The sequence below is a fragment of the Rhipicephalus sanguineus genome, chromosome 2, assembly GCF_013339695.2.
Source record: "Rhipicephalus sanguineus isolate Rsan-2018 chromosome 2, BIME_Rsan_1.4, whole genome shotgun sequence".
Lineage (NCBI taxonomy): Eukaryota > Metazoa > Arthropoda > Arachnida > Ixodida > Ixodidae > Rhipicephalus > Rhipicephalus sanguineus.
This window is the reverse complement of record NC_051177.1, coordinates 63,516,215-63,543,642: the sequence shown is the minus strand read 5'-3', so window position 1 is coordinate 63,543,642 and position 27,428 is coordinate 63,516,215. Positions and strand designations below refer to the sequence as shown.

At 45.7% G+C, this 27,428-nt stretch overlaps 2 protein-coding genes across 2 annotated transcripts in view; both read right to left on the bottom strand.

The window, feature by feature from the left end:
- LOC119383109 (pyrroline-5-carboxylate reductase 3) overlaps positions 1-27,428 on the bottom strand; it is a 600,945-nt gene that overhangs the window by 374,258 nt on the left and 199,259 nt on the right. The window lies entirely within an intron of this gene.
- Positions 56-26,631, bottom strand: LOC119383111 (bystin). The gene is made up of 10 exons (XM_037651112.2): positions 26,405-26,631; positions 26,227-26,315; positions 21,824-21,950; positions 20,086-20,218; positions 19,366-19,508; positions 18,317-18,414; positions 15,374-15,452; positions 14,799-14,864; positions 8,334-8,542; positions 56-434 (listed from the first exon to the last, which is right to left on the bottom strand). Exons 1-10 carry the CDS (start codon positions 26,534-26,536, stop codon positions 140-142), a joined length of 1,371 nt encoding a protein of 456 aa, XP_037507040.1. The 5' UTR covers positions 26,537-26,631; the 3' UTR covers positions 56-139.

Genomic DNA, 27,428 nt, shown 5'->3' with positions numbered 1-27,428 from the left:
AACTAAGTTTTAGAGCCTGGAGGTGAGGCCGGCCTGCCTTAAAAATGTCGACAGCTTTCTCATTGCTCACAGTAAGCTTTATTTTACACCCCGTAGTGGACAGGCTGTCCTCCGCTATATCCCGCACAGCTGTTCCTCGTCACGCGACCATTTTGGACGAAGGTTCTTCTTCCGTGCTCCCCCCTCTGCTGGCAAGGGGGGCTGCAGACTCCTCCCCCTCCTGTGGCATGGGCTCGGGCACCTCGACGTCGCGGCAGGTGGCGTGCTGCAGCTCCCAACGTATCTCGGGTGTGATGGTATGGTGCGACTGGGCACGCAGCAGCGCCAACAGGGCCTCTTTCTGCTCGGACGAGATGTCGCCCTTGTAGCGCTGGCAGAAGCTCAGAAGGCACTGGTGCCACAGCACGGGCAGCTCCCGCTGTTCCCGTTCGAACCTGGTGATAACCGATTTCATGAATTGATTCACAAGTGAAAAGCATGCAGGCATGTGCATTTTTAAGGAACACTAATTTGAAGCACTAAATCAGTGTACACTGATAAATTGTTCTTTGAAAACTCTGTTGCCGTTAATTTCGCAATCACATGTTCAAAATTATAAGACAAAATGAAGGAAAGCTTTGTCTTTATTTTTGCGTCAGAACCTTACCGTATATTGCCAATTATAAGTCGAGGTTTTTTTTTCATAAAATGACCTTCCAAAGTTCAGGGGTTGACCTATAATCGGAGTCAACCAATACACGGAATCGTAAAGTCAAATCATCTGTGGGGTCCGACGAAACGTAGTCGTCCTCGGATGCACTGCTATTCGACACATCAATAATATCAGCCGCAGAGGCAGTGAAGTCATGGGAACTGCTCTCTCCTAATTACGCGCATGCCGCTTCCCGAGACGGACATTTCTACAATTTGCCGCGATGATCGCGAAACTACGCGAAACTATGAAACACGTTTAAAAATCACTGCCAAGCAGCATTGATGCAAATCGCTTGGGAAACATGGTCTCGAAAGCAGCATTTCAAACCTTTGATAGAGGGCTAACGATGCTCTACAGAAAAAAGAGCAATTTATTTTGCGATACGCCCTGCAGTTTTGTTTTCATACAATAGAAACGATTTGTTGACAAGCCATGGGCATTCCACGGAAAAGCTGGCAGCGCCGTGTGGGCTGGCAATACTTCACCGGGAACTAAACCACATGACCAGTCACATGCACCCACGAGCGTCTCCGCGTCTTTTTGCACTCACGCCTGTTCGCCATCTCTGCATTTCGCTTCGCTTGCGAACAGTGGTGTGCACGATTTGCGATGCTGCCCTACGGACGCCAAGATGCCACTGCTATGCCAGCAACAGTACAGCGCTGCTTTCAAGCGGCAAGCGATCCTCTACGCAGAGTCGAAAGCAACGTTGCAGCAGAGCACAAGTTCGATGTGTCAGAATAGTGTGTGAGGGAATGGAGAAAACAAAAGACCAAGAGCTTCACGTGCGCTGCTACACGCCGTTCCTTTCGTGGGCCGAAGTGTAGACGATAGCCTGCCATTGAGGAGGCGGTCCGAGATTGGGTTCACGACCACAGAAGCAAGAGCCTGAGTGTTTGCTACGATGATGTTAAAAAAGCACGTACTGTCGCGAAGGATATGTGCATCCCGCAAACCGAGTTCAAAGTATCCAAGAAATGGGTCATGAACTTCATGAAATGAAACGGGAACGGCCTGAGCCTAAGACTATGCACAACTGCATGCCAAAGGTTGCCCGAAGCCTACGAAGAAAAACAGTGCACGTTTCTTCGCTACGTGAGTGACCTGAAGGCAAAGCATTCATTCCTGCTGGGTCAAATCGGCAATGCCGACCAGACTCCTGTAGGCGGTCCTGTATGGTTTGACATGTCTAGCAAGAGAACCATGTCTGGAAAAGGGGAGCGCCAGGTTCGCCTGCTGACAACGGGCGACACGCAAAACCGTTTCACTGTCATGTTGTGCTGTTTGGCCGACAGGCACAAGTTAACCCTATTTCTTCTGTCCAAAAGGAAAATGATGCCAAAGAAAGAAAAGTTTCCGTCGAAAGTTGTCGTGCGGGTGAACGAAAAGGTTTTTTTAAACAATGAAACTGTCCTCGAATGGTTTTGCCTCGTGTGGTGCAGGTGCCCTGGAGCACTGCTGAAGTCCTCCTGCGCGCTCATCCTGGACTTCTTCCGCGGCCACATCACAGATCGAGCGAAGAAAGTGGCAGCAGACTCTGGATGTGAGCTGGTCATCATTCCGGGTGGACTGACAGCCAGCCACTCGACGTGGCGCTCAATAAGCCATTCAAAGACCGCATGTGCGCATTCTAAAATAAATGGCTCCAACAAGAAAACCCGAAGACACCGACAGGGAAGCTGAAGTGCGCTTCTTCGAGTGAAGTGGCGCAATGGGTCAACGATGCCTGGTATGGACTGCCAACCGAAATGGTCCGCGCGGCGTTTTCCACGTGTGGCATCTCAGTACCACCAGCACCCCTTCCGATGGGGAGAAGCAGCAATAACTCACACGATAGCAACGACCATGACTGTCTCCTTCTCTCAAGCGACGACGAGTTGTAAGCAACGTTTCACGGGCAAATAAATGCTTATATGCGTCATTCCCTCTTCTGAAAAATTTATTGGTGAGCTATGGTCGCAGCATGAGGCTGTGTTCGGAGTCAACTTTTTCTTTTTTGCCTAGAAGGGGTGCCAAGTTGGGGGTCGACTTATAATCAGCAATATATGGTAACTCCTGTACACCAGGTGAGGTCAAGGACTTCAATGTCTTTTGTTGTATCACCGCCACATTGGCTTGATAAAAATTTTCCCAAAAATTGCCATGTCGGCTTCTTTAGCATTGGCTTCCCTAAAACTCATTTTACCTATCGGGAATTACATAGGCCCTAGCAGGCACCATCAAAATCTGACATCCCAGCAAGTTGGCGTGGGAATCTTCAGGGTGTCACTGACTCCCGTTTTTTTACGTGTTCTCTAACTTACCAAGCGCCTTCTCACAGCAAGCATGGTGATATTACCGTAAAAACCGGTATATAGGTCGATTTCTTTTTCAAAAAACAGCCCTAAAATGTTGACCCTTGTCTTATATACCGGTCATTGGCAGAAAAACTTCGCAAGTCTGGCCACTATGAGCAACTAAAGTCAACCGTCTCCATCGCCATCGCAATCATCGTCATCGCTTTGTTTACCACCAGCCTTGTGCCGTGGGCGATCTCATTTTGCGGTTTTGTTGTTGTCTTGTGAATCTATTTGGGCTCCGAGGGGTTTTTTTTTTTCTTGTTCTCAACCAGTGGCCGACGACAGTTCACCATAGTGTTCAAGAAAACAGTGATCCAGTTCACGAAGGCACGAAGAAATCTGGCCTGAGGTGTGTGAAAGGTGTGATGGGATGCTAGCGCATGTGAAGTTGAGCGGGAGCCGTGAGGCACAAACAAAAAAATCACAGTTTCGCTGCAAGGGCGAAGCAATGAATGCGATAGCAAGAAACTAATGCTATACGAGGTGAGGCTCGCCAATGGATACTCTCAGTTTGAACAGCGCTCCTGTTACAAAGGCGGCCGAAGCAGCGAAGGAAACTAGCGTGCTTCAAGTGTCGAGCTGCAACACTCGATAGTTCACGCTCATCTTCTGTTTGTTCGTTTAGCGGCGTCGTTTAGCGGCGCTCCGTAACATGAGCGCGGACATCACGGTTAAACCTTGAAACATCCCTCTTACCCTCACCACGAGAAAACCGCGCGAGCAGACAGCGGAAGGCCAAGGTTCTCCTTGCGCAAATATAAGAAGAAGCGAGCGAGCTCGCCGACGACTTTTAAATGCGCTCGTCGCGCTCCTAGCGCCATCTCGCTGGTAATGAAGAAACGCTTATGAGCGTCGGCCATCTCTGAGTTTGTCCAGCGGCAAAGGGTGTGTATATAACGCTCGCCGTTAGCTATGCGGAGGACCTGCGTTCCGTGGCGTAGTGGCTAGCGCCACTCGCTGCGGAGCAAGAGGTCCCTGGTTCGATTCCGCGCTTCGGAAGCATTTTTCGGAATTATTTTTCTTTGGGGCTTTTATATATATATACATACTTATACATATACGGTGCATGACGGCAACGGGGGCGGACATTTTCCAGCCGAGACTGTCCATATAATTGCTATCGCAATAATAACTGAAAGTTTATCTTTGCACGGGTGTTCTCACTCTTCCAATCTCGCCGGATACTGTTTCTTTGTTGCTTCCTGCGATGCTGGCAGCTCTGGTTACAGCGGCAGGGCACGTATGGCTATGATCAGCGGGCAGATTCAGTGCACCACAGAAGCATTCGCTACTGGTTGACGCAGAAGGATCACATCCTGACACGCAGCAAACAGAAGAAAACTGTTTCGGTGTCAGACCGCAGCGTATCTAGAGGTGGAAACAAGGGTTGCACAGTTTAACCAGGAGCCGCGCTCGCGTCGTGATTGCTGTCAAGACGGTTGTGACGTTTTACGAAGATAATGCTTGAGCCCATCTTTTGGCTTTCTGCCATGTGGAACTTACGTGTAAATAAATGGCATTTTCACTGTGCACCATTTGAAATTGCTTTTGTTACAGGGTAAAGGCCTTCTGATACTTTGGCTATTCCATGTCTTTTGTTTTGTTTTTTTTTTAATTTTCAATAGTTTGAAGTGGGGGGTTCAACCTATATTCTGGTCCGACCTATATTCAGGTTTTTACGGTAATGAGGGTAATTTACTAATATGAGAAGCCAGTTTTCTATTTATTAACCCCTTGAGGGTTCTCGCCGTACATGTACGCCAGAAGCTTCCTGGTACCAAAGGGTTTTCGTCGTACATGTACGGCATAGCGTTTATTTTTAAAATGCGCGCCTTTTTCGATCATTTCTCTTGCTTGGCTTGTGCTGCCACACTTCAGGAATATGTGGAATTTTTTTCACGTGCCGATGGCTCTCTGTTATATCTTTTTCTTGCTTCCCAAAACGGCGCGCCGGTTATCGCTTGCCCATCCGAGCGTGTTCGCGGTGCAGCTGGTTTAAAGTGCGCGCCTTTTTTGATCATTTCTCTTGCTTTACATGTGCTGCCATGCTTCGGGAATACATGGAATTTTTTGTATGCACCGATGTCTCTCCGTTGTTGCCTTTTTTATGCTTCGCAAAACGGCGCGCCACGCGCCGGCTATCACTTGCGCAACCGAGCGCGCCCGCTGCGCGGTTGGTTTCAAACGCGCGCCTTCTTCGATCATTTCTCTTGCTTGGAATGTGCTGCCATGCTTTGGGAATATGTGGAATTTTTTTAATGCGCCGATGTCTCTCCGTCTTTTTTTTCAGTTAAACGCGCGCATGCGGTCCGGCTAGTTTCGGTTTCGTTCTTTGGGTGGTTTTCGCTTCCTGCGCCCGCAAAGCTGATGGCTGTTTGGTTTCTGATCTCTCAAAGCGTGACTGCTTGCTACTCTCTCATTTATTGCTACCTGGGGCGCAATTACATCTGTTTCCGTGCGGCGCTAAATTACACAAACGACGCCGCCGCGATTGCGTTTCCTGTTGTGGGGCCTCGGAAAAACTGACTACGTCTTATTGGCGATAAGACGAAGGATTCCTGTAGCTTTTTCACTCGTTTTGCTCTCCGGACGGGCTCACAACCATAGTTTTCTTCCGTGCGCTTACTGACGCATTTCGCTTACGCTGTGGAAGCGCGCACCGGTTGCTCTGCTGCCGGTGAGTCGAGCAGCGATTCTTCCAATGCGAACTATTCCCCAAGTGCCGAATTAGAATCTGATTCATTGGATTACAATTTGTCAGACGAGGATTTTTTGACGAGTTCAGAGTCCGATGACGATCAAGGAGCGACATCTGAAAAACGTGCACGGCGAGCCATGCTTCAAACACTATCACACGCTGAAAAGCTTTTAGTGTTAGAGCAACCGGAAAAGTACCCTGGTGCACTTATTTTTGTATGCCTGTGAGCTATGTTTAATACAATGAATAATTTTTATTTATAAAAAAACTGAAGTATTTTTTTAAGGATTTTGCTTGATTTTACTACGAATAAATCATGTGTATGGAACAACAAAAATGATTTTTTTTGTCAATTTACGATCACGAAAAAAAATTTTAGACAATTTTTTTTCTTAAATAGAATCGTCTGAAGAATTTATTTCAGCAATTAAAAAATTACACATTTTTGGACTGGATTTCACGAAAAAAATCGACCCTCGAAGGGTTAAATGCCTCACTGCCTTGTGGGCACTGAAACTACGAAATGGCCAAAGGGTAATGAAAGCATGTTGTGAATAAAGGGTGGGAATTGAGAGTGCAGAGAATCAGCTATGAATGAAGGAAGCTTAAAAGATGGATGGTAAAAAGTAGAGGGAGCTATTGGGACCTGACAGCCCTGCTTCTTTGGTGGACAACCTGCATTATCATGTGATCGCCCACCACAGAATACAAGGTGGCGGGTAAGATTATGATCAACAGCAGAAACGTGAAAATGAGCACAGGCACCACCAAACTGGGAAGCAAGCAACTACACTAAATATTGCTTGGGCGATCACGATGTCACAGCTGATGCAGTGTAGCGTTTACCGTCCCTGCTACAGTAGAACCCCGCTGATACGTTTTTGAAGGGACCGTAGGAAATAAACGTAAGAGACGGGAAACGTAAGAGACGAAAAACAGGAAAAACGGCAAAATATTTAGTGGTAGAGAATTTTATTTCAATTCTTACGAGCAGCACGAAAATTGGCGCGCTCAGCCGTGATCTAGTCGATGGATAGAAACGCGGAGCTAAGGACGGCCTCATCCACAGAAATGTAATCAACGTATGTGATTTTTTTAACACCAACAGCTGTAGGCATGAAAGAACTAAGCACACGCAATCACGACCAGCGCGGCGAGTCCGACCGCGAACCGCACGCACGACCATGCGAGCTCCAACCAGCTCGAACTCCTCCCGTTCTCCGACAAATAACGATGATGATGAGTCTACGCCAACGCGATGGCAGAAGTGAATGCCAATCTCGAAGGCCTTGCTTTCGCAAGCAATTACGTCATACACGCCATCTTTGTGCAATGCAAATCTCAAAGGCTATGCTTTTGTCAATAGTAAATGCCAATCTCGAAGGCCTTGCTTTCGCGCGCAGTTACGTCATAGACGCCATCTTTGCAATTTGAATCTCGAAGGCCATGCTTTTGTTTGCATCAATTGAAAGATTCTGTTGCTTGCGCCTCTCATGCGACTAATATTACGGTCAAACGAGGCCAAGCTGCGTGAAAATGCACCATGGCCGCTCTCTTTGGTAGTCACTCGGTCGGCTCCGAGCGCACTTCGCGACGTATCATACGGGAACGGTCCGACAGTTACGACGTAACAGCGGGGTTCCCAATACATTGTATCCTATGGGAGCTATGCCGGGACCGGCGGAAAATGACGTAACAGCCGGGAAAACGCAGCAGTGAGGAACGTAACAGCGGTGTTCTACTGTAGTAGCTAGAAACATCACGAGGAGAAAATTACTTCATTGGTTGTCCGAGCATTTTCAAACATGTGTTACAAGCCCATACAGATGGTGGCCCAGTCTTCCAATAACTAAACAAAAATACAGTTAAGGACTGTATCAAACAGTTAGGAATGTATCAAACTTCCTTCAGAATTGCAAATGTACGCAACAATTCAAGCTGGACTTTCTCACATGGATGACATTCAGAGTCTACTACAAGGAGATTGAATCATTCCATCATGAGCTTTCCTGAGTTCGAAAGTTCTTGAATGTGCTCACGAAGGTCATTCAGGTTTGACTAAGACTAAGCTCCAGATCCGAGGCACCTACTGGCAGCCTCAGGTAAGCAGGTCGAGGAACTTGTCAGACATTGTCACGTCCGTTAAAATGCAGACAAGTCAGGAAAGCCTGCTTTCTTTGAGTGAGTGTGTGCGTGTGTGTGTGTGAGCACGCGCGCGTGTGTGTGCGTGGCTTATGAAAGTTAGCTAAACACCACTCAACAGATGCAGGCATGTGCTACACGTGTGCCCTATCCTTAGTCTGCAAAAAGAAAAAAGGCCTTATTTTGGCGTACCTCTGATATCACGGACCAGTGCTGAAGTGTGTTGGTCTTACGACGTGCAAGTTATTAAAGGTTCCTTTTCCCACAAACGCAGCCAACACTCCTCAAGCTCTCTCTGCAAGGGAGGTTTTACACCTACGGCCGGAACATGCAGGGATAAATTGCTACCTTTTGCTGCTATTGATATAGCAGTTGCATCTCTATGTACAATGCTGAATACCTGTCCGAGAGTGTCGGGTCGGGTACTCATATCCCAATGCCACTAAAAAACGGGGCTCACCTGAGGAAGTGGTGCACCACTGCATCGATGACTCGGTAGGGCAGCGTGTACTTCTTGTCGATCAGTAGCCGCAGGAAGATGGAGTTTGCGCCTGTGTAGGGCATCTCTGCGATCTTCAGCATGGCTGCACAAGCGTGCAGCATGGGCACAGAGTTCTTACTCAACACGCTGCCAACGATGATGGCCTCACGTAGGGTGCAAGTTCCCGACTGCAATGAGAAGAGTAGGAAGAAAAAAAAGTGGCAGCGGATCCAACATGCCCTATTCAAATTTACCGTATATTCTCGCATATAACTAACGCTCCCTCACTATAAACCGCATTAAATTAAAAAAGTCACAGTTTCGCCGCAAGGCCAAAGCAATGAATGCAATAGCAAGAAACTAATGCTGTATGAAGTGAGGCTCGCCAATGGATACTCTCAGTTTGAACAGCGCTCCTGTTGCAAAGGCGGCCGAAGCAGCGAATGAAACTAGCGTGCTTCAAGTGTCGAGCTGTGACACTTGATAGTTCGCGCTCATCTTCTGTTTGTTCGTTTAGCGGCGTCCCTTGAGCTCGAGTGGCTTTCGTACGCTCCGTAACATGAGCGCGGACATCACGGTGAAAGCGTGAAACATCCCTCTTCCCCTCAGCACAAGAAAACCGCGCCAGCAGACAGCGGAAGGGCAAGGTTCTACCTGCGCAAGTATAAGAAGAAGAGAGCGAGCTCGCCGACTACTTTTAAATGCGCCTGTCGCGCTCCTAACGCCATCTCGCTGGTAATGAAGAAACGCTTATAAGCGCAGCCGTCTCTAAGTCTGTCCAGCGGTAAAGGATGTGTATATAACGCTCGCCGTTACCTACGTGGAGGATCTGCGTTTCGTGGCGTAGTGGCTAGCGCCTCTCGCTGCGGAGGAAGAGGTCCCTGGTTCGATTCCGCGCTTCAGATGCATTTTTCTGAATTATTTTTCTTTGGGGCTTTTATATATATATATACATACTTATACATATACGGTGCATGACGGCGACGGGGACGGACATTTTCCAGCCGAGACTGTCCATATAATTGCTATCGCAATAAAACCAAAAAGAAAGAAAGATCCCCGTGTATTGAAAGGAGTCTCCTTCCTTGCATTACCGCAAAGCCATGCCGTGAAGCCAGCTTGCACACCGAAATTCAAGTTTTATCCGCACTCCGACTTTGGCTCCAAATTATCAGAACTATATTTTTTAGCGGGTTGTACGCGAGAAAATCAGGTATACACAAAGAAACTTCATTTCGCAGCATACGGTCATTCTATCTCGTGTCGACAATTCTTTTGCTCCACATTCTGCTGCTCTGTCAGGTTTCGCTTGAGCTGTGACCATGAAGCTGTAGAATGCCCTAAAAAAAATATCATAAAAAGAAAAGCTTGCAGAGGACCCCTAAGCATATTCTTATGAGCTGAGAACATGAAAGCGTTTGTTTTGGCCAGGCTGCTGTTAGGGAAGGTTGCTGCAAAGTGGTGTTGCCGAGTTGTGCTATAAGGAATGAGGCAATGCGAGAGGCCAAATTGTGCCATAGAATGTTCGGTTCGTTGAGTCTAAATCCTTTGCTCTAGCTCCATGCGATGTGTGCCGATCCTAGCGGGAACGCGAGCCACACTAATGATTCCTCCATGAACGTCTTTCTACAAGTACCTCAGCTTTCCAACCGCTCTGTTGACAAGTCCATCGAGCATGTCAATGTTTCGCACAATCGTGCATGGATATCCAATGCATGACGTCAGTTCGCCAAGCATGTTCCCCATGCGTGCCTTTCCCAGCTCTTCTCGAACTTGCTGACGAAGATGTAGAGAATACACATTTCAATTCACGCTCATCCCTTGATTTCTCCTCGTCGAGGGAGCTCCCTCTACAGAAGTTGAAGGCCAACTGATATGGCAGACAATGGCACGCTCCCTTCGTGTCGTGTCGGGACTTCCCCTTCTTCTGCATGGGTCCCCCTCACCTAATCCGCGGCTACAATGGCTTACTGCAGCTGCAAGTTGCTGCGGGCGCCGGCATCGATCAGTTCCCGTGAGAGAGGTGATGTGTTTACAAACACGGATTTTGTGGACGCCCAACAAGTGCGCGTTTTCGCCAACCTAGTCAAGTAACGATATTGCATTAATAAAATCTGGCAATGCATACAGGCATAGCAGAGGATGCAAAATTGCATTACTCTGAAGGGGGAAAGGGAGATCACGTGGTTTTTCCTGTTTCGCACATAAAAAATTGTTGGTGACATAAGACCCTTTACTTTTCGGACACATCATGTATCTTTGTGATGTTATTTCGCGTTATGAAACCAAGCGTCCCTTATGGAACCATGCCTTGCTTCACCTACAACCAGGTATGATAACCTTACCATGTTATCAAAGAAAAGCCTCTTGTCTCATTCCCACCCCATCTTTCCCAATGTCCATCAAGGACATGAATACTACACTCAAACCTCGATATAACGAACACGGATATAATGAATTATCGGTTATAATGAAGTAAATGAAGAATAGTGTTGTCATAGACACAGGCATAATCGTTAATAACGAATTTTCGGATATAACAAAGTTATTCGTGGCAGATGTGACTTTGCTATAATGAGGTCTGAATGTATACATAAACTTATAAATCACATCCCCATAGACAAAAATTAACTGCATGGCTCTAATACAACAATGTTCTTTTTTTTTCTCTATGCTTCCTTGCTGCAAAACACAGGCCAGTGACAGACCAGGCACACCAACAGCACAATCACCGAGTATTTCCTAAAAATGCTCGCTGAATAGCAAGCAAGCAGATGATGCCAACAGCTACTTTCATCTCATGCATGACATAGGGCAGATTACTGCATGCATGGTCAGGTATAACTGATTAGCAATTTTATCAAGATATCCAGTATACCGTATTTACTCGATTCTACCGCGCCCTCGATTGTAACGCGCACCCGTTTTCCGCGACATAAAAAAAAGAAAAAAAGTAAAACATCGATTGTAACGCGCACCCATTTTTCGTGTGAGAAAAGAACAAAAAAAAAGTCCGTAGGAGTCAACCTTCGCACATTCCGAAGAACAAGTATTTTGGTTTTAAGAACTAAAGTTTCAAAAAATAAAACACAAAGTCAAACAGTGGGCCTTGCCGCTAAACTGTAACACCTTGTCCCTGTAAACGCTCTTCGCTTTCGGGAAACCGGCCCTGCTTTGGTCCACTGAAACCTTTTCGTGAAGCTTTGCTGTAAAAAATCTTCTGCTTCTGTTTGCGCCAGTCTCGACCGCACGTTTCGGGAACTCCGAACGACTGCGATGCGGCCCGATTTCCGTCTGTCTCTGCACATGTAATAACTTTTCTTTTAAATGCAGCATCGTGGTGCACTCGTCGACTATTTAGTCGGCACTTCCATGCCGTCGATGCGAATGCAGAACGGGATGACGAGCTCCTCATCACACGTACGAAATGAAACAATGGCCGAGGCGCGTAGGAGGCGGCCATTTTGAAATGCCGATGGCAATATGATAACCGAGTTCCTTTTTTTTTTTTCGGTACTCAATTCTAACGCGCATGCGATTTTTGGACTTGTTTTACCGAAAAAAAGGTGCGCGTTAGATTCGAGTAAATACGGTAATCATGCAAATGTATAATCATGCTTCTGTATATTTATTCTGTATAATGTCTTGTACTAAGATATGAAATAACACTGATTTCATTTGAAATGAATGCTCACACAAATGTCACCCGTCCAATCTGGTCACTTCACCTATCAGTAACTTGGTACAGCTCAGACCACTTATAATGTAACCGCTTACAATGCAGTACCGGCTATAATGCAGTTTTTTCTGACTCCCGTTTACCTCCCATAGAACTCCATGTATACGCATACCGCTTATTGTGCAGTCCCCCGAGATGAAAGACCGGTTATAATGCCGCTGCTGCAATGTTCTCAGAGGTGCGAGGGAGCGAGCGTGCTTCTCAGTGGAGATGCGCCGGCGGGGGAGAGAGCGGCGACGGCGTTATGAAGGAGGAGGGGATGCAGAACGAACAAGGAGAGGGGGGAGAAAAAAAAACAGAAATGGCGGTGGAGGCAGCAGCCCGGCGCGGGTACGTGGTGGGAGGAGGGGGCGCGGTTGCGTGGCCGACGGAGAAGGCTTTGCCCCCTTTACTTCGGCCGTTTGACATGCGCGCTCCGCTACGTATGGGCGTCCGCGTCAAGAGCGCGTTACCGCTGCTTGTCTCCGTCAGGAAAATAGCTGCTTCGTCGCAGAGCGCAGATATCGCACATGCAACCTCGATTCCCCTGCAAGTAACAATGCTTTGAGACGCGATGGAGCTTTTGCCTTTGCCACCAACAGGCGTCCGGACTGACAAGCTTGAAAGACTTATTCAGGATAGTTGCCGCGGCTAATGTCCCGACCGCGAACCAAAACTTCGTTTCACGCGTGATGCCCTCGGTTTAGCTCGCGAGTGCGATCTCTTCTACGCCCGATCTCCGTGTCTAGGGCAAGCTTCTCGTGACGGCATGGCAAGTTGCAACGCGCACGCTAGGCCTAACAAGCGCTAGCTGCCATGTCGGCGGCCATGGACTACAGGAGTTGCGGTTTGGTGCCGAGTCAATGAAACATTTTGCAGTTGTTGCATTTAGAAGGGGTGACTTACATCTTTAACGAAAACGCGGCCATGCGTGTGAAACACTCGAGTGGTGGTTTGTGGTCGCCACCTTTTTCGACATCGCACATGCGCAGTGTGTTATCGCGGCGACTTCCCGTGACGGCGCATTTTTTCCGCATTCGTTATGTTGGCACCGCAGGTCCACAAACAGTAACCGTTCAACATTTTCTAATGTAAGCAGATGCAAACTTACGTCCCAGTCACATGCCTCGATAGTTGGAATCGCGCGCCTGCCTGTTGGTCATGCTTTGCACACCTGGAACCTTTCAAAAATGTTGTTTTGGTTATAGTGCAGTACCACTTATGGTGCGGATATTCGCGACTCCGGCGAATTGCGTTATAAGCGGTCTATGCTGTACTGGTATACAGTGCAGACCACTTATAATGTAACCGCGTATAGTGCAGGACCGGTTATAATGCGGTCTTTTTTGACTCCCGTTTACCCTCCCATAGAACCGCATGTATACGCATACCGCTTATTGTGCAGTCCCCCAAGATGAAATACCGTTTATAATGCGGTTGCGGGAAAATATTTCTGACAAACGTGGTAGCGAGTGCGGTTCTCAAAGGAGGTACGCCGCTGGGGAGGGAGCGACGAGGTCGTTACGAAGGGCGAGGGCAGTGAACGAACGAGGGGCGGAGGGAGGAAAAAGACCGCGGCAGCGCTGTGCGGGCTCGCCGAGTGGGGAAGGATGGTGGTTGCCTAGGCGACGGAGTAGCCTTTGCACCGGCGACGGCAAGGCGCCGCCGCTCCACGGCCGCTTGCCGGCAGCGCGTTCTGCGTGGAACGTACGATCGCGCCCTCATCAAGTGCGCTTTAAAGTAAGTTTCCTGTCGGGAAAAGCATCGTCGATATCACACTTGCTACAGATATCGCATTTGCTCCCTCGTCCGCAAATTGAAAAGTTTTGCGGCTTCATGACGCGAGCTTTCGCCTTTTCTGCCAGTGCGCGGACTTAAACGAGCTTGGCGGGCTTTTGTCGCCGTTGATCTCCCGGCCGCGAACACAAACTTTGTATCAAGCGCTCTGTTCTTGGGTTAGTGCTTGAGTGCGATCTTTTCGACCTCCGATCTTCTTGTTGTCTTGGACAAACTTCCCGCGACAACATGCTGAACCGCAGGCTAGGCCTAAGCAGCGTTGGTTGCTTTTCGGTAGCGGTTGCGGGCGATAAAAGTTGCGGTTTGGTGCGGAATCAACAAAACTTTTTGCGATGGCTGCACTTGAAGGGAAGGGAATCATACGTTAATGAAAACGAGGGCATGGTTGGCACATGCAACTCTCGAATGGTGGTTCCGGATTCGATTGCAATGTCTTGGGCATCGCGCGCGCCCGTGAAATCGAACGATCGGTACCGCTCAGCACGTGAAATTTCGGTCGCGATTCAACATGGTTTCTGTGTAATGCGCATACCTCGAGGTGGCCTGAAACGTAGTCGGCGAATTTCCACGATGGCACTTTGTTTTGTTTGCTTTTTTTCCCCGTGTTCATTTCGTTGGCAATGCGAGTCTTTGGCGGTTAATTTTTGAACATTCGGAGATTTAAGTGGTTGTAAGTGCCCCAAATCGCATATGTCGATTATCTGACAAGCGAGGCTACATGCTCAACACGTTTTGCGCAAGTGCAGACTTTGAAGAAGGTTGTTTTGGTTATAGTGCGGTACCGCTTATAGTGCGGATATCCGTGACTCCGGCAACTTACGTTATAAGCCGTCTATACTGCATGTGAAACACAGCCATGTTCCAAGAGTTACATGAAGGGAATCCGAGAAAATCTTGCATTCATGAAAAAGAAGTTCAGCTGAACCAACCTCGCACAAAGGAAGTATGATCCCCTTAAAGAAGGCACCAGGTTTGAACAGGGCTTTCCGCAGGGCCTGGAACAGCAGCGAGTAAGGACACAATGAAATTCAAAGTAGACCTGATCAGTGAGATAGCCACACCCTAACGAGCGGTGGCGATGCACGTGCAAGCAGGTCATCTCAGCACAATGACATGTGTAAGCCATGCGCCTATGCCAGACACATGACTCACATTGTGTATATAAATGTTCACGGGCAACCAGCTGAGACCTCAAAAAGCCAAAGCACTACAATGTATATTACATTTCAGGTTGTCATACAAATTTTGTTTTCTCACCAATTTACAGCTTGCCATCCTTCCAACATTTCACGGACCTTCCTGTTTTCACTCCTTGAAGGAGCCTTACTGTTTGTTTCTGTCACATTCTTTTCTTTTGACTTCATGTCGTCCATTTGCACTCAGTGAACAACTTTGCTGACCCTTTAGTTAAATCCACATACGTATTTTTTGATATGCGAATTTCATGCACTTCTGTTGCCCACTAATGCCACCATTTATGTAACAGTAATGGCTCCGGTAATACCTGGTACAGGTGGTAGTTGAGCTTCTTGTACTCAGCTATGTCGTCTCGCACACGTGGTAGCAGGACAAGGTTGTAAAACCTGGAAAAAAATAAAAGAAACCCTTAGGGCTTAGAAGAAAGCGTAGCTACATTATATGCTTACCCTTCCAAAAGCAAGAACACACAAGGCCTAGATGAAAGAACATGTGAACCCCTATATAAGAGGCACTGATATAAGAGGCGATTAGGCACAGGAGACACCAGTGTGCTTACATTGAAAGAGGGCTTAATTAGAAACTGAGATCCTGGTACCCTGCTTATAAGAGACAAGAACTGCTCCCCAGTATGTGTCTCTTATAAAGGGGTTCAATAGTACGCTCAAATCTTACGAAAGAAAATGAACCTACAACAAAATTTCCGCCATAACAAATTTCTGATTCCACGTTGGCTGGCTATAGAAAACAATACGAAAAAGTATCTTCAAAACAAACAATTTTCTGAAGGTACTCTCACTTCAACGAAATTTTCGCGAATGCAACTACATACGAAAGGGGCATTTGCACAGAACTTTCCCGAAATTCCAATAGCAACTTGACAATTTTGTGAATGCTCTTGACTTCCTTTGCAAGGTGCTTGAATCACAAGAGTCTTCATTTTGTCACAAGAGTCTTCATCAGATTTTTTTTCCACTATCATGCCCCCATGCCGATTAGTTCTTAGCCATTGAGCAGGTTGGCAACATAATGTCCATCCATCATGATGCAGCTGGCAGGTTTGCTTGGTGTACAGACCACAGGAGAATCATTCTTTAACCTCAATAAATTCCACCATGTTTGCCACATTGCATTGTGTCATAACAAAACTACTGCTTACCATCAATATCATCGCAACTGTGGCTGAAGACCACAATTTTCTCAAGGCACGTGCAACAAGTCCAGGTGGAACTAGATTTGATCACAAGCACTGCAGACAAAACTGCAGCCATGTCAACAAAATCACGGACGGTGGCCATGCAGCTTCAATAGTACCATGCACAGCCTACATACACCAAGCCAAAGAGATATTACTGCTTGCCGCAATCACCGCAGTCAAAGCCACTATCACTATTGATACAATTGTGTATGGTGACCACAAAGCTCCAAAAGTACCGATGCACGCAGCCAACATGCAAAGAAACAAAATGATAGTGCTTGCTGCAATCACCGTAGACAAAAACACAGTCATAATCAACACAATTATGGATAACGGCTGGTCACAGTGACGGCTGACGACGATGCAAAGTCGAAACAGAAGATTTTCCACAACTGCTGCAGATGAATTCACAGTCAAAAACATCACGATGATCAATAGCGACCTCACAGCTCCAAAGACATATGGCTAATGCGGCAGTAGATTAAATCAATAATGTCATAAAAAAGAACTACAGTAATACCTCGTTAACTCGAAGTAGTAAAAACCAGAAAAAATTTCGAGATAAGCAAAGTTGCGCAAATTCCATTGAGAAGTCTAGTTCTATCTAAAAACGTTATAACTACTGACCAGTTTCTTAACAGGAGTGCCTAACTGGTTCTTTGTAAAGGTTTTAAAGAAAAATACTGACAAACCAGAGCTATCAACCAGCTGTGTTTTTCGGCACTGCCTCTTTATTTAGAGCAGAAAGACCAACTAAGGCTGGTCTGCCTCTCAGTAACACTTGCACCTAGCAAAGCTTTCTCGAGTTGCTTAACACATCGCATGTGGCGATCATCCGCGCCGCTGCACTCTACTTTATTTCGCATCAAGCAAAGCATGTTTCTTGTTTCGGCTGATGTCGTCACCGCTTGCATAGCTACGGCGACACAGCCGCGATCACCGTGCGTGAGGCCACGTTGTTTTGCATAAGAAAATGGTGAAACCAGCCGATGTTGCAGGCGAGATCATTGTAGCCCACAATTAAGTCCAGAGAATAAGCCTTCTCTGTCAATATTGTAATTGGAAGGGGCTCCTCTCGCACGATGCAACCACACAATCAGCGCCATTTTGACATCCAGAAACTTCGAACCTTGAATCCACTTCTTTGATTAGGGCTACCTTTCTCTGCAGCATGCTTTGGCGGCGTTATCCTCACCACATTGCATGGCCGATTAAAAAATCCGCGCGATGTGCCTTGCGAAGATGAAATGCTGAAACTGCATCTCTGACGGTAAACAAAACGACGTGTATGATCCGTGCCAGTATTTTGCAGGGCCTGCCTCTGTACACCTCTATAGCATCACATGACGTGACACAGAGTTGCCTGACAAAGTTGTTATGCCTCTAGGTTACGACTTCACTTTTGGGAACAGTGACCACTTCATCAAAAGCGCGGCAGCCTCGCGCGAACCTTGTGAAACGTATGACATTTTGCTGCTAGTATTTTGTGAAACGGTTCGGCGGCAAAGTTTAAGTTCCATGCTCAGACAAGATATTGAGATAACTGAAAGTGGGCACAGAAATACTCCCGAGATAAAGGGCAGTAAGTACATTGCACGTATGGGAAATCGTTCGGTAATGCGGAAAATTTCGACTTAGCTGATTTTTCTAGATATGCGAGTTCGAGATAACGAGGTATTACTGCAAGTGTTTTGGCATTTCTGCCATCCACTGATAACCATGGCAGTCCATACTCCAGCACTTCAGTTCGGCTGGCCACTAGCACAGCTTTTGCATCGCACGGTGCTTCAAGCTCGGCACACTCCAAGAGCCATCATAATAACTCTAGGTGCAGCCAAATGCACCTAAGTTAGAAACACTTTGGTACCAATAAATAATGCATACACTTACTTGCCAGGACCAGTGGACAAGTGAAAAATTATAGAAATTTTTTTCATTTGCACGGTCTGCACATAAAATACCACTGCAATGAAAATTTCACGACACCAAACTTTTGCATCTCCCAACAGTGTCGTTGTAGTGGGATTTCGTTGCGTGGGCAGAGGCACTCACCTCTGAGCCATCTTTTCCTTGAGGTTTGAAGCAAAGATGCGGGTTGCCTGGTACATCGCTGCTGATGACCACGAGTCAGGGTCAGTTAGGTAGAGCACCTGCCAAACACACAGCAATGTCGACACAGGGACCAATATGTTACCAAGTCATTGCTACTAGAGAAAAAAAAAGTTGTTTTCCCCAATAATATAAAACAACATTAACATTCTAGTGTTCAAAATGTTCCAGTGATAACACAGCATGTAACAAATTATAAAAAGGCTAAAACGCAGCTCTTGAAACAAATATATGGTTTGTACACATTACTACGCTTGTGCGAATAGTAAACTATAGGTTCGAAACGAATAGTGATTTGGTCGAATAATTTCGAATCAAATAGTTCAAATATCATATACATATTATAAAGAAAAATGAGCATATTTGTCATGACCTAACTAGCCTGCACAATATATTTTAAAATTTAAACAAGGCATGTGCAAATGTCGTTCTTTTTGGTTCAAAGAGAAGTGGAAGCATCTTTGAATAGTAGCAGGATATGACTTTCGGTAGAATGCAAGTGATAACCTGTAAAATACGTTACATTTAAAAATTTACTATACTTAAAGCATATACGCCGCCATAACAAGCTTTTAAGCTTAAAAAATGATTAATCGATGTTAGGGTAATATGTTCATTTAACCTTGAAGTGGAGCTTCGCGGCAGTGCAAGTTTCCCCTGGATAGGTGTCTTCACGGAATAGTATCCCTCCACTGCAGTGAAACCACCTTTACAGGGGATTTCATGCGCTTTATATATGTCTATTCGTTCATTTCGAATACTTCGAAACTTCTGATAATTTAAATTCGTGTTGAAGCGAATTCGAATACTGTAATACTCGTTTGAATATTCAAAGTGCTCGAATATTCGCACAAGCCTACACATAACCATTCTTTGCAAAAGTGAGAATGACCGCAGTACAGAATAAATCTGGCTCCCTAAGCCACGTATAATGCGGTTTGTGTGACCAGTCTGTTGTAGACACGAAGCAGCATGACAGAGCAACCGCTTACCTGTTCCCAATTTGAGAGTGCAGGGATGATCTTGAATGCCTTGGGTAATTTGCCAGAGCGGTACCGACTGAGCACTTTTTTCACCCCACGGTACATCTCCACAACCTTGGGGTCAAGGTCGGCCATTTGCACACTGCCCGCATCTGCAATGATTCAGGAGGAATTTCAGAAATTACAGCAGCGACAAGGAAGTACCATAACAAGCAGTTGAACGTCAGGGAAGCCAAAGCTGGATGAGGCAGCTGTTGTTACAGGGACAAGTGAGCACTGTAATCGCGGCATGTGGGCCCACACGTACAAAGATCTGGATAACTACATTGCCTTGTGTGCAAGGCTTACTGAAGCGCGCTTGACCGCGTGTGTGCATGAGTGCGTGCGCACACATACATGGCCATACACGAAACATAATAGCACATATGCACCCCATATATGGCTGTTCATGTAACCAAGTGAAAAGACAGTGTGTGAAAATCCCAAACAACTCTGCGAACATGCATGAGCAAGTCGTATTCGAGTCTTCCTCATCATATACACTGCAGATACGCAGCTGTCTTGATAATTAAGCGTTATTTATATCCACGTCAGCAATGAGCATCCTCGCGTTAATTTAAGCCACTTCCAACAATCCAGATGGCAACACGATGCCGTTCGACAACAACATCAAAAGGTACGTACAACATGGTGAGGGCAGATGATTTGCCAAAATGCAAGAGCACTCGCCTGAGAACAAGGTCGCCACCTCTGTCTCGTGCTCCTTGAGTTTCTCCATGATGATGTCGGCCAATGTGCGCCGAGACTTGGTGTTCTCGTTCATGAACAACTCAAGCGCCTTCTCATCAGCCTCATCCACCTCCTGCAAAGGGTCTCGGAAAATGAACAATTCAAAGCAGCCACTCCAAGTACTCAAGCAATTTGGAGCAGCACAAATAAAATGGCCTCGCATAAACTTTAAGTTTCAATTTTATTTTCAATTTCAGTTTACATACATCGGCATTATCATCTTTCAAGACCCAACAACTTTAAGGGTCCAAAATTAAGTCAACTTAAGAAGTACTATACAAAAGATCTGGCCAACACTGACAGCAATTAGAAAAAGGACTAACAGTTTTGTTGCACTTAAAGATTAATGAGCAACTTCTTTAGATTTTATTTTATTGCGATAGCAATTATATGGACAGTCTCGGCTGGATTTTGCCGTCGCCGTCGCCGCCGTCATGCACCGTATATGTATAGGTATGTATATATATATATAAAGGCCCCAAAGAAAAATAACTCAGAAAAATGCTTCCGAAGCGCGGAATCGAACCAGGGACCCCTTGCTCCGCAGCGAGCGGCGCTATCCACTACGCCACCAAACGCAGATCCTCCACGTAGCTAACGGCGAGCGTTATATACACACCATTTAGCGCTGAACGGACTCAGAGACAGCAGGTGATAATAAGCGTTTCTTCATTACCAGCGAGGTGGCGCTAGGAGCCCGACGAGCGCATTTAAAAGTCGTCGGCGAGCTCGCTCGCGCCTTCTTATATTTGCGCATGGGAGAAGCTTGCCCTTCCGCTGTCTGCTCGCGCGATTTTCTCGTGGCGAGGGGTAGAGGAATGTTTCACGCTTTCACCGTGATGTCCGCGCTCATGTTACGGCGCGTACGAATGTCACTCGAGCTAAGGGACGCCGCCAGACGAACAAACAGAAGATGAGCGCGAACTATCAAGTGTCACAGCTCGACACTTGAAGCACGCTAGTTTCCTTCGTTGCTTCGGCCGCCTTTGCAACAGAAGCGCTGTTCAAACTGAGAGTATCCATTGGCGAGCCTCACTTCGTATAGCATTAGTTCCTTGCTATCGCATTCATTGCTTCGCCCTTGCGGCGAAACTGTGACTTTTTTAAACAAGTGGAGGGAGTGAATACATGTAATACCAGAATTCAGGTTAGCCAATTTAAATTCCTAAAATCTTCGAAGGAAGATCAACCAGAATTACTGCATACTTTTAGTAACAGGATGTGTCCAGCACATCCATTATCCAGCGTAGACTGACATAAAGTAGCTGTAGTCAATTGAATTTTCTTGTGCATAGTTTCAAACATCAAGAAAGCGGCGTAATTAGTGATGAAGTTACAGACCTAATAAGTACAGACACCACTTTTTCAAGTCACATTCTTTCTGTTTTCAGTTTAGAATGTCAAAGTTGCTAGTAGCAACAGTAACAAAGTGCAGTGCACAATTTTCAAACAACTCTTCACAATGTCTGTGCTTTATTTACTATTTGTACATGATAAACTAGTAAACACTGTATTCAATATTTTGGGTGCATTTTATTTCTTTTTCAAACTGATGTCAATTGATTAGAAAACCTAAATACTGAAAGCATCCCTATTAGCATTTCTGTTAGAACAAACACTTTTTCTCTTAACAACTAAGTCTGTGCAATAATCAATGCACTGTGACAATACAACTCACGATCGTCTCGTAATACGTGTTGTCCTCAGGAGGCTCCTCGTAATCATCTTCTTCATCACTCGATGCGCCCTTGTTGACAAGCAGCCGCGGCTTGGCATCAGGCACCTTGAACGTGACCCCAGATGAGCTGCAGAGACGATGGACGTTACCCGCTCCAATCAGCACAACAATTAATGCAGGAAGTGAACCACATCACCTTCAGATGCAGCATAACTAAACTACGTCAGATACAAAAAAAATAATAATACTTAGTCTGAAACATTCCTTGCATTCTCAGAAGTTATCAGATGCACAAAAGCAGGGCAGGTCAAGGATACGATTTCTCTTGCAAATTTTGCAGCACTTGTAACGAGGAAGAAGATCATATTGTCACGTGGTCGTGACGTCGTCAAAGGCAGCAGTCAGCACGTCAGAGATGAAATTCTTTATTTGGCCAAACTTGTGGCCGGGAAACTGAAAGACAAACTACAGCAATGCACTGATAGCGGCGAATAGAGCGTCGACCGTCGATCAACTGACGAGAGGTCCAGCGCATCGGCTTTTATACAGGTGCTATCGAACTTTCCAGCGATATCGCTGGTGGCGGCGGTATCTCTCGACAAAGCTGGAACATTCGCGTGCGGCGCGCAATCTTAACAAAACGATCTACTACAATCGCGAAGCTTCTCGAACACTGCTTCGCGGAAAGCGTCGAGCGTTGATAACTGTCCTTGCTGGTCAAACCCGAATACATCGAAATAAAACAAGAAGTGGGCGTGGCAATATGCTGCAGTGGGCCACTACCTCAGCTGAAAGAGCCGAGCGCGAACTGTTGGCGCTTGGACTGTGCCTCTAGTGTTGGTTTTCGCTGCCCGCTTTCAGTGTCCGTAAGCCTCCTTCTCAAGTGCTGCTTGTCACCAATAAACCCCGTTGCAGAATGGTGGAGGTGCAAATGTTCACTCTAGAGCATTACTCTCAAAAATCAATCGATAAATCAACCAATGAGCTTTAATAATTCCAGATGGGAATTATTTTACATATTGTTTGAACCAAGAGACAAAAGGTTAGTTGCCAGTTCAAGACAAACTGCAATGACAGGTAGGTCACAGGAATAAATTTAACACGCGATGTCTTCTCATGCACTAATGATGTTACTTTTCGCCGAGCAAGAAACAGAAAGCATATCTAATGCCATTCTTTTTGTAATTATTGATAGCGGATGCTGCAGCAAATCTCTCTTCAGAAATGTGCGCCCTCCTTGCAGCCTTTGAACAATGATCATGGCTTGTCAATGGATATAGTTATTCTTTATTTATGTGGTCACTTACCCACACTGCCATATATGCATAAAATAGAGGGTTAGAAAAAGCAATGTGAACAATCCAAAGCACTCATATAAACATTTGTATAGTGGGTGTGTCCAGATAAGATCGAACACGAGGTCCCGGTCACCATTCCCGATTGTGATGAAATTTACTGTAGGTCTAGGCATTACACCCAGAACAATGATTTCGCAGTTAGTTTTGCGAAAAAAAATTTCGTTCGCCTGAAAAAAATATATAAATTTTGGCCGCAAAAAACGCTTTTCCACCAATTTCGCGATTTCTGAATTTTGAGCGCACCTAGGGAAAAAACGGTGCTCTTCTTCGTCACAATATTTATTCCCCTTAAAGAACAAGTGAAGTACAATCTTATGAGTCTATTATTTCCCTTGCCTGTTGAAGCACGTTTGAAGAAAAAAATCACAAACTTGGAAAATCGCACAAGATACCTCTATTTCAGGAATTTATTGCTGCAAGCAAATTAAAGTGAGGATAATAAAAATCGGTACATATTAACTTTGATACTTTCGCTCTCTTTTAAAATAATTTGCGTGGTTTTATCGCGCTCTGTTTTACTCGATAATTGGGCTTAAACGTAAGTGATTTACCAAAAACGCTGAACTTTGAAAATGATTTTCTCAAAAAGGCCATTTTTAATTTTTTTTTAAAATCCCTCTGATTGAAGTCAAGGACGTCATCTACCATTGTGCAGAAAAAAACGTTGCATTATTTTGGTTGCTAACAAGTTATAGTGCGTCAAATGTGACCATGCCAGCCGAGCGGCCGCGTCGTTCGTTATGGGCTGAAACTCAGATGTAAGTTGCTAAAAATACTTGTACGTGACATAATCACAAATCAGCAGCTCCACACCAATAAATGCGCAGCCCGGTGTCATGGTTCAGCAAGCTTTGTCTTTCGATCAGCCGCTTGACAAACCCGCAGCAGCGCCGCTCGATGCTGCGGGCGCTGACATTACATGAGTGCCGCTTCGACTGCGGATGAGCTCCGCTTGAGCGCCAAACTACGCTCAGAGGACAAACGAGAGAAGGAATGCATCACTGTGAAAGTTAAAGGCCCTTAAGTGCCAACAAGTGTCATAGTATGCAACGAAAACTCTGCCGGCGATTTCCCAGTGAGCGCCTCCAGTAGTGCGCTCATGTGTTGCTTTCTCTCTTCGGATGGCCAAATTATAATTAGGCTCATTCTATGAGCAACATATGGCACAAAAGAAAGCCATTGACATCTAAAGAAAGCTGTCATACGTGCTTCCGATGGTCGAGCAACTGAAACTGCAGTTGTTCATCTCATGCCAAAACACTTGTGTCAGCCGGCTGTGAAAAGAAGTGTGTCCAAGTCCTTCACTTCATTAAAGAACCGCTTTTACAATACTGTACTGTTGGGCGTCCGCAGATAGAATATTCAATGCAAGTCGAGCGTTTATCACGATATTATGCGGCTTCGGGCATAACAGCAGGGAAAAAAAATACATCCATGCTGTATTGAAGGCGCTCACTGGGAAATTGCCGGCAGAGTTTTTGTTGCATATTATAACATTTGTTGGCACTTAACGGCCTTTAACTTTCACAGTGATGCATTCCTTCTCTCGTTTGTCCTCTGAGCGTAGTTTGGCGCGCAAGCGGAGCTCATCCACAGTCGAAGCGGCACTCATGTAATGCGAGTGCCCGCAGAATCGAGCGGCCGCTGCTGCGGGTTTGTCAAGCGGCTGATCGCAAGACAAAGCATGCTCAACCATGATGTCGGGCTGCGCATTTGTTGGTGTGGAGCTGCTGATTTGTGATTATGTCACGTACAAGTATTTTTAGCAACTTATATCCGAGTTTCAGCCCATAGCGAACGACGCGGCCGCTCGGCTGGCATGGTCACATTTGACGCACTATAACTTGTTGGCAACCAAAATAATGCAACGTTTTTTTCTGCACAATGGTAGATGATGTCCTTGGCTTCGGTCAGAGGGATTTTTAAAAAAATTAAAAATGGCCTTTTTGAGAAAATCATTTTCAAAGTTCGGCGTTTTTCGTAAATCACTTACGTTTCAGCCCAATTATCGGGTAAAACGGAGCACGATAAAACCACGCAAATTATTTGCAAAGAGAGCGAAAGTATTAAAGTTAATATGTACCGATTTTCATTATCCTAACTTTAACTTGCTTGCAACAATAAATTCCTGAAATAGAGGTATTTTATCCGATTTGCCAAGTTTGTGATTTTTTTGTTCAAAAGTGCTTCGACAAACAAGGGAAATAATAGACTCATAAGATTGTATTTCACTTGTTCTTTAAGGCGAATAAATATTGTGACGAAGAAGTGCACCGTTTTTTCCCTAGGTGCGCTCAAAATTCAGAAATCGCGAAATTAGCGGAAAAGCACTTTTGCGGCCAAAAGTTTTATATTTTATTTCAGGCGAACAAAATTTTTTTCCGCGGAATTAACTGCGAAACCATTGTTCTGGGTGTAATGCCTAGACCTACAGTAAATTTCATCACAATCGGGAATGGTGACCGGGACCTCGTGTTCGATCTTATCTGGTCACACCCAAGTATAAACACAGGAATAACAACAACAACAACAACAACAACAACGACAACAACAACAATAATAATAATAATAATAATAATAATAATAATAATAATAATAATAATAATAATAATAATAATAAAAGCAATACATCAAAACAGCACTGCACCTTAACAACATCAAAGTAAACGAAGCTTCCAGGACTATGGTAAACACAAAATGGCACCACGTAACTTTACAGACAAAATTTAAACATACATAGCAGTCTGTGCATAATGAAGAAGAAAAAAAGCGTGATTGTTGAACACTGCAGCAGGCAAAACAGGCGGCAAGCATCAATAAGAAAGGTACAGACCCCCTTTCCAGTATCAACGTCAATTAAAAGTGATATTAAAAATATAATAATGTACGGAGCCGACTTGACATGCTTTCCGAACCGCGAAACCATCATCACCACTTGCCACTATAACCGATGGTACAACAGCGTCAACTAGTCATGTTAGTTCAAACTGAGTTGAAGCATGAATCACAATGTTTTCGTAAGCGGCGAACTGTCTTTCGGGTCACCTGGACTGGAGTCCATGCTCTTCTTCCAAGTCCTCCTGCTGCTTGCGAGCCTGGTCCAGAATCTTCTGCGTGAGCTTGTCGTCGACAAACTGCAACAGAAGCCGACGTAGTGAGCGATCTACGCTGCGACACCGAAATATGCGCCTGATCCGAGATGGTGTAGTGCAGAATGGCTTACCAGTTCGTCTTCATCCTTTCGGTTCCTCGACTTTACTCTGGCTTTTCTCGCCGTCACCTCCTCCTTCAGCTGTTCGTCTAGAGGCACATTACGGCGCTGTTTGCCGACCTTGATTTTACTGGCTTTGCCCATTTTACGACTAAATAAATACGATCACAGTACGGTTGAGCACATGGAAAACACACTTCCCATGTGCACGGGAAAGAGGATGACAAGCTCGGATTGACTTGGATAGCCCTTTTGATGGCTCAAGTACGTGCTGAGTACGAAACCATCGTGACTTTCATAAAAGTTAATACATTTATAACCTCAGTTATATATTTATAAAGTAGTTTTATAACAAAAAATAAATGATCTACAGCTTATATTTTCCAATTTGTGTGCGAGGCGCTGTGAATTTGAACAAACTGTAGCAGACGCCCATGACGAGATCACGGATTGCGGCGACGTGCCCGTTAATTGACGAACAATTTAATTAGTCCATTTGCTTAGTATGTGACTCATTCTTCGCCTCTGGATGTAATCAGCAACAACAGCTCTTGCTGTTGTTGCTGGTGTCACCAGTAACAACAACACCAAAAATTACGAGTTTCGCGTCGTCGTAGAGCGCGCCTACAACTTGAAATGTGTCATATTGGTAAAGTTTCCAAGTCATTACGACTGCCAGAATGTTAGCAGTATTTTCATCATGTTAGGCCCGTTGTTTGAGACAAAACAGAAGTGACCTCGCTCGCGGCGTCTTCGACGTGACGATAACAGTTCTGTGATAAGAGGCCCTGCAGCGAGCTGTCGTGCATAGCATCAGGCACGTTGCCATGAATTACACCCACCTCTAGTGTCTATCTTTGCGCGCACAGTGTACGGGAGACGCGCCGGAGCTTGTCAGCGTGGCCGAAGGGCGCTACAGCCGCTATAGTCTACACGCTCTTCGCAGGTCTATCTTTCTCTCTGTGCATCTCTGTTTACACAGCGAGTACAACAGCCTGGGCAGCGTGCCCCCACCACACTACACACACTCGTGCTA